Consider the following 14,251-nt stretch of genomic DNA (forward strand, 5'->3'; position numbering starts at 1 on the left):
CACAAAGAGCTTTATGGTAAAGCAGAGGTCACTGTCAGAACTTCAAGAGGTCGCACTGATGTTGAAAACAGTTAAGTATGAAACTAAAGTTCCTGCACTGTTTTACATGACATTGATATTCCAGACAAACATCCTGCGAGGAGGAGAAAGAGCAGAAATGAGGGGCTCGTCCGGAACCACATTGCCGAGGAGTCAGTGTAAGAGGGGACAAAGAGAAATGAAAAGCAGAGGGGTACCGAGGTCAGGGCCCTGGTGCCAGGGACAACAGCCATTTCCTGTTGACCCTTGTCTGAACTCTGGCCCCTGACCCACACCCACCCCTCCTGCCTTAGGCTGAATGGGGGGCAGGGTGGGTGTGGGTATTCAGTGTTTGTTGTGTGTTTGGGATGCTGGGTGTAGGATGGCAAAATTATGTGCTGAGGTTTGTTGGATAAAGGGATGTAGAGGAGAAGAGAGGTGAAGGTTATGAATGGAATGTGTTACTGCCAGGGGAAAAGTTAATGTAGAGGTTGATAAAGTTTAGTGTTTGTCCTTGCTGACACGTCATCCTTAATTTAGGTGATAAGCAAGTAGAAAAGAGGAATGTGAGGACAGGAAAATATCTACTGAGGCCACCAGGCGCTCTGGTCTGAGCTATAAAACATTAAGAAACATCTGATTTCTTCCCTCTCTGTGATATTCTGGCCTGTTTGACAGATTACTGCGGCTGCAGCCTGAGGCCTCTGTCAGAGCTGAACTGATAGTCAGGGGAGGGAACAGAGTGACGTGACTTATGACTGGAAAAGAGGGGGGAGATTACACTATTTCTCAAGAAAAGATCTCTTGACAGTGAAGGTGGCTTATTTTTATTAAGTATTAGAGCATCTCATGAAGGAGTCAAAATATTCCCGAGTGGTTTTGATTATTGTAAATCAAGAACACGCAAGCATTTTATTTGCTCTGTTTTAAAACATTTGTGCTGCCTGATCTTGACTTTGGTCGTGTTTAGGAAGTCGTGAGAGGAGAGGGCCTCAGTTGTGTATCTTTGTACCATATCAGTTTCATCAATGTATATGTTATTGGAATGAACTGAATAATGCTAGGATAGAAAATGGTGGATGGAAACACACCACATTCTATACATAGGGTTGTAGACGAGGCTGCTCTGTTTCTGAAAAATATGGAAAGGTTGTCTTGTTTGGCAGAAAACTACTAATCGTTTTTTTTAATAATTCCTGCACTGAACTGACTTATTTTCCATTCAAACTGAGACAGAGACATCGGCTGCATCCCAACTATACACTAAATATGGTACAGTGTAAAATCTGGGAGTGCATGAGCTTACACGTGTTTTGGTCATCAGTGGGGATGGGAACCGCCGTCTCCAGAAATGTAGGGTAATTCAGTTTTGAAGGAGACTTGTGAAACTGACTGTGCAGCAGCTCACTTCAGAAATATCCATATTAACATTATTATTTATGAAAAACAGGTTACAGTGTTATGTTTCATCATGTATAAGAAAATGTGATGTTTGATGCAAATCTCAATAACAAAGATGTTTTCTCACCAAACGTTTGCTGCCTGAATTAAACATGACTGTAGTTGAAACTTCACAATGAGCAGGAAATACATTCTTTGTAAAGTGGTTTAAATGAGATAAAGATATAGCTTATAGCTGCTCGTTTTATGATGATTTAAAGATTGTGTTTTTTAGTAAAATGTCTTTTTTAGATTTTAGCACTGCAGTATTCTGGTGTCTTAATGGTCCATGCGAGATATATACACTGGTATTTGCATGGAAAAATAAAAACTTAACCAAGAAGCTGACAAATTAACCAGGCAACTAATGTTTTTAGTTGGTGTATAAGAAATGAAATGTACTGACCGACCTGCAGTTTCACTTTCTTTATATGAACTAACCAGTATTAATATTTGTGGGTGTTTTAACTGGCCATAGGTAGAACCACACACACACACACACACACACACACACATACACATACACACAAACAGAAGACCACGACATGTCTTAGAAAAAAATCATTTTAATACTTTAACGATATTATCCCATCATCATTCAGAAATGTTTCAGCGCTCCGAGCAGTGCGGAGAGGGAGCTCAATGTTTGAAGAGTCCTTTGGCCGCAGCTCCCCTCACACAACGCTGGCTGCGACAAACAAACATGTACTAGAAATGCTTACAGAAGTTTGTGTGTGTTTGTATGTCTGTGTGTGTAGAAATGGCTTTCAGTGTAGCGTGTCTTGCTGTGTGTGTGTATATATGTTGTGTATTTGCGTGTGTAGGAAAGATCCTAAGGTATCGGACCCCTGTTGGCATTTTAAGGAGCTCAGTGGTACGAGAGCGAGGCAGACTGGAAGTCATTCATAGTGTTTAGCTTCATGCTGAGGAAGAGCACTAACATTTCAACAAGCTCATGTGAGGCTACATCCGCCTGGAGTGGCACACATAAATAGAAAAATAGAATAAGAAAAAAACAACTCAAATCAGCTTTAAATAAAGTGTGTGTGAAGGTGTGTGTTTGTATCTTTGACAGTCAGCGTGCGCAGGAAGACAGGGGGTTGTGAAAAAGGCGTGTTCACAGGATCAAGTCCCATCCAGTAACGTCAATGTGCTGTTGTAAAAAAGTCTGAGGATCAATAATCATCTGTGTCTCTGATCCAGTCAAGCATCTTCCTGTGGTTTCAGCAGGCATGATGGGCTGATGGGAAGTGTAGTTTAAACCATGTGTCTCACCCACAGGACACAGTGGCTACATTTGGAGAGGAGGAAGCACTTCTACTCTGAAAGAGGTATGGCTTAAACCTGTGGGTCCAGACGGTGTGTGTGTGCATGTGTGTGTGTGTGTGTGTGTGTGTGTGTGTGTGTGTGTGTGTGTGTGTGTGTGTGTGTGTGTGTGTGTGTGTGTGTTAGCAAGTGGAACAGCTACATTGAGGTCAGTGTCTTTCAGTGGGGAATGTAAACTCGGAGCAACGTGTCTTTTTTTCTTTAAATAGTGTACTGTGTGCGTCATTGCACATTCACAGTCACACACACACACACACACACACACACACACACACACACACACACACACACACACTTACATATCTACCCAAACACACTCACTCACACACACATTCATACAGCAATTTTCCTTCACACGCACACCCCCGACTCCCTCTACAGCTAGTGTGCGTGTATGTCCAGTCCCTGCGCGAGGAGTGGCTCTGCAGGGTGTGCGTGTGGCGGCGGGTGGAGCAGCATGGCGGGGTGGGGGTGTGGGCCGGGGTAAGGGTGGAGGGAAGGTCCTGGGTGGGGAGGGTAGCCCGGCTGGGACAAGAGAGCGCTGGAGTAGTCACCATGCAGAGAAGACATCCCCTGGAGACCTGGTGAGGCAACAACAGAGGAACAGGCTTTTACTGTGTAGAAGGTGAAAGGATACGGCTCCATTAATGTGGAGAAATCTGCTGATCAATTACAGTCTACGGCATTTTTAATAATCTGTCTTTGGTAAAAGATATCATCCTTATTTCTCTGTGATTTTACTTTGAATTACTTTGTTATTTATACTCTATTCATTTAAAATTGTATTTATTTATTAAATAAATCAAAAAAATATTTTAAAAACATTTTTATAAGATATGATAATTTTGTATTTTCCACTGGAAACTAACTGAAAACACAATATTTTTCAACTTTATCATTACTTAAAAATTAGATCAGATTTCCTGCACTCTTCTTTGAAACCCTTGTTGCATAAAACAAAGGCTTCTGCCTTTGTTAAAAATAAATTGAGTTTCGTTAAAATCATTTTATTCTGCTCGGCATGTTTCAGGTTTTATTTAAAGCTACAAGACTTTGACACTGGGATAAATATTCAGACCCGAAACGTCCCTTTTCTTAATGGCGGCACCAATCAATCAAACTTGACGAGATGTTTAACAATTTCCCTCAATTTAGGTTTCATGAGAGTTATGTATTTAATTAATACAAGGTTTATAACACACATTAATGTAGTTAATGTAAGTAGAGTTTGCTGTATAAGCAGATAGGGAATGATGATAAATAAATAATAAATAAAATACAATTTTAAAAATGTTAAAAACTGTTGTAAATGTTTTAAACCATTTATCAAATGTTTGATGATCTGCTTATATAAATGAAAAATACAGGGACTTTCAGTATCACCTCATATGGACATATTTGAATTATGAATCATTCTTCACACATTTTCCTCATCACCACCCTGATGTACTTGATATTCTTGAAGTATTGCGAGCTCTGTTAGACTGTGAGTTTGATTAAACTCTGTCCGCAGCAGCTTGTCCAGGAGGTTTTAACAGCATCAGAAAACATTGTTTTCTTGTGGTTATAACATATATAACAACTGGTTCCAGCCTTATGGTGTGATTTTTGCAAGTGGCCAACATTTGAATTGCTAACATGTGTTGGTTAACATGGTTATAAATTAATTACTGAAATGATCGTCAAATCTGGGTGTGGAAAGACAGTGGAGTTGTGGTAGGGTGTGTACAAGTGTGTCCAGGAGACACCTCACATTGCTAAATAGATGGTGAGTCACTCTTCACTTAGGCTTGTAAATATTTATATTCACAGTATTTAATGAAAAAGCACATTTTTGCAAGATACTCAGCAGTGACTGTGTTTTGCTGACAATATTCTTACTGTCAACAAATCCTTTGAAAAGAGTTTGGAGTTGTCCTGCCTTTTTGTAGCACCCAGCCCCAAACCCACTTGTTCCCACTGAATAGGTAGAACATCAACTTCAATTTTCAAAAGACGCTTTTGAAGACTTTCCAGAAACAGCTGTGCCCAAGTTTATAACAAATGTTTTATAACAGAAAAAGTGCATTTGTTTGGGACTATTTCCAGCAGCAAAATAATACACATGTGGTTCTTTAGTGAGTATTTGGGCCAGCAGGACGATACATGTGGGATTGAGCCGAAATAAACTACACTAATTGTGTCTGAGGTAATAAAGGATCATGTCGGTCAGTGTGTTTTTAGCAGAATTTGGATACATTTTTTTCCAAAAGTGCTAAACCTTTTATTCCTACAGAAAAACATACCTGCTGTTCGAAGACCGAGGTGGGCCTGTCCGTCAAGCCCGTAGCCCCCGAGGGCCGCCCCCTCTGGGCTGTAGGGACCACCCTGACCTGTGAGACAACACACACTCTATCAGACACAAATACACAACAGACGCACACTCTACATTACACACACGCAGAGAACGAGTAAATGTATTAGGGCAACACTGACCTGAGCGATTTGTCTGGTCAATCATCGGCTGAACTATTCTCCTCCTGGCGTTGATGAACCTTTGCAGGGGAGAGAGACATAAAGAAAGAGTGTTCAGAGAGGGAGAGAGCGAGAGAGAGAGAGGCCACCCGTTAATGGAGAAAAAGGCTGACCGGCAGACTATTAACCTTTTCTATTTTACAACCCTTAACCCTTTCAGAGGGCAGCGTAAATCAACGTTAGGGCAGAGCAGGTATTGATCGGCCCTGTGATAATTGATTGATCTGCATTGATTGGGTCACTGTGAGTATGTGTGTGTGTGTGTGCGTGTGTGTGTGTATACAAACAAATAAAAACATGTTAGTTAGCAGATTACAAAATACACTTTTTAGCACACATATATATTTTTAATTTAAGAGTGTGTTTGTCTATTTAAAACTGAAGTACAGAAAACTGAAAATCATGAAAGAACTAATTGATCAGCAGTATGGAGATGCTCTGTGTGTGTATTTATACTGTATGCATATGAAGATATATACCTGAGGAGTGAACGGGGACTTTGGGAGCTGTAAATCATCTGATTATTTGATATTGATTTGCTATTCTCTTTTATGAACATGGAGTAAGTAGATTTTACTGCTCTGCAGCTTCAGGAAAAATGCTTAGAGGGACATTTCTTCCTCTGTTACAACCTTCTCTCCAATAAAGTCGATTACAGTCTTCGGTAAAAGTCTTGAAAGCGCCACCTTTCATTTTCAAGAGTTACTAAGCAAAAAGTGTGACCGTGGTGAGTTGTAAAATGTAGATACTGTTCATTTATGCATCAGACTATCACGCCAATATGCTATTGACCTGGTAACGGCCATGTTGTCAAATTGAAACTCGACACTTTCAATTTAAATGAGTCAGTTTAACTCATGATTGATAAGCTGTAAGGTTAGAATTAGTGTATTGATTTTGTGTGCACTGACCAGTTGTTGACCTGTAGGATGGTCAGTCCTGTGTCCAGCGACAGCTGCTTCTTCTGCTCCTCAGATGGGTATGGGTGCTGGGTGAGGATACACAGAGCAGGGGTTAAGGAAATCAAACACAAACAGGGTTTTAGGGTGGAATGTTTGCCGCTGTCTTGCAGAGACGTAACCAGATTCATGTGGATCAACATGAGATTCATCTTGAGGCTGAAATCTAGAAAACTGAAAATGAATGTATATGAACTCTGTGTGAACACAGACGACCTTCCTTCTGAATTCAAATCTACACTGCCATTTTCAACCTCAGCAACACCTCATGCTCTCCCAGTATCTTTCTCTATCACACACACACACACACACACACACACACACGACGCACGCATGCGCCCTGCCAACGTACGCACACAGTAATAAATGGAGTAAAGCAACATTTGACCTGCCTCATTTAATAGCTAATTACCAATCTAACCACCTCATCAACAATTACTCTCTCCATTTCTATCACTTCCACGATTATTCGATAGCGAGCATATTCACATAATCACTTAATCCCCCGATTTTTCATTTAATTTAATTGACCTCCATTATAACACTCGTTCCACCTCTCTGTCTATTCTTGTCACTGACGTTTGGTCTCACACTGAATCCTTACTTTATATAATCATTCCCTCATCCACAGCTTTACACAAAAGCTTTCTTTGTTTCGTTACCGCTCAGCAGAGTATTGTCCAGAGTCAAAGCTTTCTCACCGACAGGTGCTGGAAGAGCCAGGCTCTCATGATGTTTGTGGCCACTTTGGGGAAGATCCCTCTCTTCTTGTTGTTCCTCCGGTCTCTGTCAGACTCATCCTCCTCTCCTGTGCTGGGGGAGCCCACTCCATCCAGACCATCGCCTGTAGGAACACCAGGTAAACACTGTATGTTAGCAAATGTGTATGCGTGTTGGGGTCTAAATTATAAATTATGTATAATAATAATAATAATAATAATAATAATAATAATAATAATAATATTTATTTTGTTACGGGCTGTGCGTGACTGTTGCTGCAGATGGGACAGTTGAGTACATGCACACCTCTGTTTCCCGGCCTGCATCTGTGCTATGCAGTGTTATCTCTCACACACAGTATTTCCAGTTTGTGTGTATGTACCTGGGTCGCTACAGTTGTCTGCTGTGCTGTGTGAGGGCAGGCCACAGGTTCCTGGTGTTCCCAGAGGAGTAGAGGCACATTCATCTGGCTCCCGGAGCCATGATGCATTCTGTAGGGAGAGAGGGAGCGAAAGGGAAAAAGAGAGAGAGAGAGAGAGAGAGAGTGGTTGAGAGTGGATTAATGGAGAGTTGGAGAATTCCCAGCAGGTGGAAAGGGAGCGAGAACGACAAGACAGGAAACACAGGGTCATTATTCAGTCATCCAGTGGATGCAGTGGTACAGGTGAGCGGTAGAGTTCTGTATTGACCCCCAGTGTCTCACCTGCTCTGACAGACTGGTGCAGGATCCAGTGAAGTCCTCCATGTCAGACTTGGAACCTCCCTGCGGATCATCCATGACCAGGTCCGTGGGCATTTTGCCCTTCAGACAGGTGATGTAGCGATGGCAGAAGTTGTCACACAGGTCGTGCACCTTAGAAGACAGGTTTACATTCATCAATGCAAACCGTTAACACCACTTCCTAATAAGTATATGAATAAGTCATAGTAGTGCTGTGAACGTTTTATAAGTCCATCTTAAAACAATATTCACTTGTTATATGTGTATTATTGTGCATGTTGGCCACAAGGAGAGACTTTTTTAACCTATCCTTAAATGTCTTTCACTGCTTGACCATATGTATATATTTACTTTTTTTCTAAATTAAAAGGCATTAAAAGAAAAAGATTTCCCTAAACCTTCTCATAATTGATTTGGCTATCCTTGAATAAATGTGTGGAGTTTGTTAAATTACAGGAAAGGCAGCATTGTAGTGCTGTAAGACCTGGATGACCACAAAAAGGTAAAATAAACTCATGCTGCTCATCCACCAACCTTCTCCAACTCCAGCAGATGAAAGCGAAGAACCTGTATGGCCTGGATCATCTGTGTTGAAAATAAAGATGATCAATACACAAACCACAATGCATGTGTGAAAATGTGCTTTTATTTTAGCGTGACATCTACGTCATACCAAGTTGTCCAGCTCAGGATTGGACGAAAATATGGGTTTCTCTGAACGAATCTGCAACGCAAAATTCCAACAGTTGTTACAAATCTGAAAACAGACTTTCGTGGGCATGTGATTGGCTCTCGAAGCTCCCACTCGCCTGCTTAGCGAAGGCAGCGATGTCATCGTTGAAGGAGTCCGAGGAGCAGACGTCGCTGTGGTTGGTCATGCCCGTGAGGTGGGAGGTGGCGGAGAAGGAGGCAGGGTCTCGAGGGGAGCAGGTGGCCAGCTCGCACTTCTCAAACACTAAGGCCAGCAGTGGAAACAGTGGGTGTCTGCGCACGCACAAAAACACACACACACAGAGTGTAAACAGTTAACATTCTATAATGTACATAAACACAGTAACAGTTGACACAGTGAACACATGATACATTTATAGAAGGTGAAACTCAATACATTATAAAAAAAACGGACAGCTGTAAACACTTTACATGTATTTTCATATACAGTGTACAAAGATATACCGTATGTAGAATCTGCTGAAAGTGCATGTGTAGTTTAAAGTGTGTTTTTGAGACGAACAGGCAACATCAGTGCACATCTAATGTTTCAGACACACACACACACACACATGCTCACCCATAGATCAGGTCTTTGTGGTGTTTGAGCGAGTCAGGGATGGGGGCTCCGTACTGTGGGGGAGGAAGCGTCCTGACGTCGTCGCCGTACCCCCCCACTGACATGGCCTCCGACCCTGAGTAGTGCACCAGCTCTTCATACTGAAACACAATTAGATAGAAGGACAGAAAACATGAGACACGTTCGACATCTGCGCCTGTCTGACATCAAACTGTAGTGATTTTATTATGTGGCTGAGCTGTCGGGGGGCTTCAGAGGAGCGGCTTACTGGACCAACCCTCAGTGACCACATCTGATGTGAGTCTTAACTGCTTAGAATTGTGGTCTGCACAGAGCTGTGTATAATAACCAATAATATTATTTTCTTGATTTATCAATTCATCATTTATCTATATTAAATATATGATAAAATAATGAAAAATCACAATTACACAAAAGCGCAAATTGGCATATACAATTTGCTTGTTTTGTCTGACTAACAGTCCAGAACCCAAAGGTGCTCATTTCACTATCATAAAAGACTGACAGAAAAGAGAAGCTGACCTGTTTTTATTTTACAAATGACTTAAAGTAAATTAGTTTTGTGTTGATTCAGAACAGATTAATGGACTAATTATGTCAGCTTTTAAGTGTGTGCATGCTTATGCGTTTGTAATGGGAAACAGTAATTCATCACTTCAAACATTCCAGTAATGATTAATTATTCATAATGAATCAGTGGAAGCCAAATAAACACCAATATCAACAAAATAAAGACACAGAGAGGCATAAACATCCTTTTTACTGAGAGCATTCAGTCTAATATATTTCCAATAATATACTGTGGTTACAGTATTCTGATCACAGAGTGTTTGTGTGTGCGCAGAGACAAATACTGCAGGTTTGTGTACAGTAAAATCCACTGGTGTGTGTCTCAGTGTCTTCTCAGCGTAATTGCTGTACATTCTACCCCTGGATAACAACACCCTGATGAAACTCCTAAAGCGCTCGGATGCATAAAGCAGTAAAGAACCAAAAAGCAGCTTTTGTTGGTCCTTGTCTGCTGCTCAAAGGGAGAAGGAGATGAGAAGAGACGAGAGAGAGAGAGACAGAGAGAGAGAGATGAGATCCTTGGAGAAAGACGATGAGTCTGTAGCTGCTAATATCCTCTCCTCCCATCCTAAACTCAGACTAGACAGGAGCCGTGCTGAGACGTCCCTCGCAACCTGCTGTGAGAGCCTGCTCACACACACACACTATTACACAGGATGGATCAGACACACATATGGCACACTCACAGACACGCACAGATACAGAGACACACAGCAGCAGTTACACACAGAGCATCATTAATATACATGTATCACACACACACACCCCTCTCTCTCTGTGTTATGGAGCTAATTTGTGCCTCGCTGCAGCTTCTGTCTCTGAGGAGACTTTGCTCAGGTCAGCAGATCTTGCCTCTGTTTCTCTTTCTGCTGGATTAAAAGGAGACTCCCTCCGCCTCAGTCCCTCAGCAGGGCCACCGGGATCACAGACAGACAGCACCTGCTAGGTGGCCCGGCCGCAGACACCTTTCACTCCTGTGTTATTTTAACTGTGCCATAAAAGTTATGATCTGCTTATAGCCTATATATTTCTGTGGACACTGTTGCCCCCCCAGGTTGTGATTTACTCCACAGTTGTGCCACTGCAGGAGAGTGATTCAATTACATTTGCCCTTTCAGATTTACACTTAAACAATCCTGTTTATTAGTTCCACTTGTTTACTCATCAGGACTGCAAATAGCACGTGAACACTATTTTTCCTAATCCAACAGTGCCCAGTTTAAAATGAATTTTGTGGTTATTTCTGGAATTCTAAGAGTGACACAATAATACAAGTTATCATTCCCACATATTCTCTTTATTTTGACCTCTATAATCCAATATGAGAGATTAAACTAGTCCTCTTCATGCCTTCCTACACAGTGCCCTCTTGGAGACCCCTCTGCAGGAACCCTGGAGGTCTCATGGACTCCACTTTGGGAACCACTGTCCTAAATGGCTTATCAAATTATTGTATATGCCAGAGTCCCATGTGGCCACCAGGATCACAGAAAGCACCTGCTCTGAGGCCCTGGCCCGGGACACCTTCTAGTTTTTATGGAGGCTGGCTATTAACACAATCACCGCTATCGGATTGCGCGTCTCCCTCTACGCACGGCCCCCTATCGGGTTTCTGTGCGTCAAGCAGATCAAAGCGCACAAGTCGAGATGAGAAATTCCGCGAATTTTCACTTAATTTCTTCCCCCCCAAAAAGTCACGGAGGTGGTGAACAGGCTTCAGATGCAGCACAACGTCTTCATATGCGATTTTATTTTTTTTTTATTTCAACAGACGTGTTTTCCTCACTTCTGCTCACGGGGCCAAAATAACTTCGCATGAGCTGTAGTACAGTAATAACGTAACTCCGCTTTGTAGAACTGGATTTATATCTGACTGAGACATTGAATAAAACGTCAAATAAATAATACAACAGGAAGACGGGGTAAGTTCCACAGCGTTGTGTATTATTTCGGACTTTTAAAAGTCTCAACTAACAAATCTGCATTCACAAAATTAACTATTAAGAATGACGAATTTTTTAAACTTTGTAAACATCTACATTACAATATTCTAATGGTTAAAGTCTAAAGAAATGTTTTTCTTTTACTACATTTAAAAATAGTTATGCAGCAAAACAATTAAATCCTTTGTTTTCTCGGTGCGTCAATTCAGTAAGAAGGGGAATTTGTTTGAGGATTATTTCCATCACGCGCTTTGATGGATTCGCCGCAAGTTTCACAGTTTTCCTGCGCTTGAATGAACAAGATATTCAGATTAAAGAGACGCAACGTGTGTATGGGAATTATCGAGCTTTTAACGGGTGACGTGGATCTGTTAAACGTTTTCTAAAGTTTAACAATTGTCATGCAGATTTTGTGTTTTAAAGGACATAAAAAAAAACAAAAAGAAGAAAATAAAACTGAGCTTGTTGCAGATTTATCTTGGAGCTGTAGGACACATAACAACTTTTTAAAACTGCAGGCAAAATCCTGAGTGTGTTCAACAAACACACTAGACCAGACTCCATTGGATTGTATTTCAATTTTGCAAGAGAGAATGGCCGCAATTAGTGATACAATGTCCTCGCAAAAGAAAACAAGAGTAGAATTTTACTGTAAGTTGAATGGAATCATGAGAAGATAACATTCATTGGTCTATATTTGGATGCATGCAGTGATTACACAGTACATCCAGAATTCATGTTATTAATTCTGTCATTTGATTTTGGAGAACTGTGTCTGTGTGTGTGTGTGTGTGTCTGTTTTCATACAGCAGTGATTTTCTGTCCACACGTTGGACATCTCTAATTGCTCTCTGTTGCACTCAGGTCTGCAGCCTGCAGCCTCTGCCCTGTCTCTCCACCTCCACCACCACCACCACCACCATGCCTCTGAATCACTGTAGCAAAAAAACTGACCTACTTACCGAGTTGAAGAGCTGCATCTCCTCTGCTCTGCCTCTTAATGACTACTCTCTAACCCTTATGTGCCATTATAACGCCTCACTGACACTACACAACAATAAGTCCACATTATTCCGAGGAGAGGGAGAAATATTAGATCCAAATCAACAGCTCCCTGTGGCGTGTTTGGAGAGAATGCTGACATCTAGATTGCAAGTTCTGCATAACCTCCATTGAACTGCAATTAGGCACAAGCACTGCAAGTTGTTCCTTTGCAGCATCATGGATGTAATTTGAAACAAGCACTTGCTGGTGTATGAAGAACATTTGTGAATAGCTTTTATGTTAGTTTAAATAGGGGTTTCTCTGTGGCTCTGATGCTTTCTGCTGGCATGCTTTTCTGTTGTTTTTCCCCTAAACATGCAGCCCATGCCAGCACAGTCCACCAGTCTGTTTCCGGGCCTTCTGTTTTGTGTGCGTGTGTGTGTGTGTGTGTGTGTGTGTGTGTGTGTGTGTGTGTGTGTGTGTGTGTGTGTGTGTGTGTGTGTGTGTGTGTGTGTGTGTGTGTGTGTGCCTGCTAAACCAGGGACTGACTGTGTGCAGTGCAAAGAGGATTCCCAGCCATATGCTCCCATTATGATGGCTTTCCTAATTACCTCTTCTCCTTGGTAACATAGACAAATATGTCTACTCTAAACCGTTCTCATTAGAAATTGAAAAAAATAAAAAATAAAAATGAACACACAGCAGACGTACCCTCTTCTCCATGCGACTCGACAGCCAGCCCTCCACCCGGAGAGGATGATGCCCTGCTCGGCTAGTCCAGTTGGGCTCTGCTGCCTCCCCTTCTGGTCGCCGGAGTCCTGCAGAGAAAAGTGTTTTTATTATGTGCATGAGCAATTATGAAGTTGTTGACATGATTAACACCGAGCACAAGCGATCTGCAAGGTTTAATACTAACATGACACACACACGGGCTGTGCACAGAAAACACTCAGGACCTGTTCCTCCTGTTTACTCGGAGCCCATCGCGTTTTATATTACAACATAATGACGGGACTGCAGATTTTATGGACACCCTGACACCCCCCCAGCCTGATGGTGATATTACAATACGCTAGGAGTCAATAAACGCTTCTAATAAACCTCGCAGCCTATTTGATGCTATTGTAAACGCGATTTCCTGGTGATGGTGAGCGCTCCAGTTAATGGTTTCAAAAAAAAAATGTCCCACCGAGACGTAAATATTCGTCCAGTCCGGGTGCTGCTCCGGGGAATAGTCCAGGAAAAACCCCTCCTCTCCCGCGGAGGAGTGCAGCGAGCAGCCGGCGGTCCCTGCAGCGCCTCGCGTCCGACTGGTGCGCCCCTCGCTCCGGCTCGCAGAGCCTCGGGATGCTCGGTGTGCGTGCGGAGGTTCAGACGGAGGAGGCGTCCGCTCTTGTCCTTTTTGGCCCCTTGTGCTCGCTGTCCACACGGAGACGGTCGGCTGAGATGGCTGTGAACGAGCGATGGTGTTGTTTGGAGTCAGAGGAGAGAGGGCGAAGAGGAGGAGTGATGGTGGTGATGATGGTGGTGGTTGTGGTGGTGTGTAGGTTTCCGAGGGTCAAAACGCGACGGGGTCTCTTGGCTCCCCTCCCTCTCTTCTCCTCCTCCTCCTCCTCCTCCTTTACTCCTCCTCCTCCTCCACATCACAAACAAACGGCGAAGAAGAAGGAGAAGTAGTAGAAGAAGAAAAAGAAGACCCCCCTCGGTCGCTGATACCACTCCTCTCATCATCAGCCACCCATCC

The 14,251-nt window shown here is 42.5% G+C and overlaps 1 protein-coding gene across 2 annotated transcripts; it reads right to left on the reverse strand.

Moving 5' to 3' along the window:
* Positions 1-2,008: 2,008 nt before the first annotated feature.
* On the reverse strand, positions 2,009-14,183 carry meis3 (myeloid ecotropic viral integration site 3). Of its 2 annotated transcripts, none has more exons than XM_035153544.2 (13): positions 13,697-14,183; positions 13,219-13,325; positions 8,990-9,129; positions 8,508-8,682; positions 8,372-8,422; positions 8,233-8,283; positions 7,681-7,830; positions 7,360-7,468; positions 6,959-7,101; positions 6,210-6,286; positions 5,260-5,318; positions 5,070-5,156; positions 2,009-3,365 (listed from the first exon to the last, which is right to left on the reverse strand). In XM_035153544.2, exons 2-13 carry the CDS (start codon positions 13,228-13,230, stop codon positions 3,166-3,168), a joined length of 1,254 nt encoding a protein of 417 aa, XP_035009435.1. In that variant the 5' UTR covers positions 13,231-13,325; positions 13,697-14,183; the 3' UTR covers positions 2,009-3,165. The 2 variants fall into 2 exon arrangements, with proteins under 2 accessions (XP_035009435.1, XP_035009436.1); XM_035153545.2 differs by lacking the exon at positions 13,697-14,183 and adding an exon at positions 13,424-13,673.
* Between the last annotated feature and the right edge of the window lie 68 nt (positions 14,184-14,251).

The sequence above is a fragment of the Hippoglossus stenolepis genome, chromosome 4 (genome assembly GCF_022539355.2).
Source record: "Hippoglossus stenolepis isolate QCI-W04-F060 chromosome 4, HSTE1.2, whole genome shotgun sequence".
NCBI lineage: Eukaryota > Metazoa > Chordata > Actinopteri > Pleuronectiformes > Pleuronectidae > Hippoglossus > Hippoglossus stenolepis.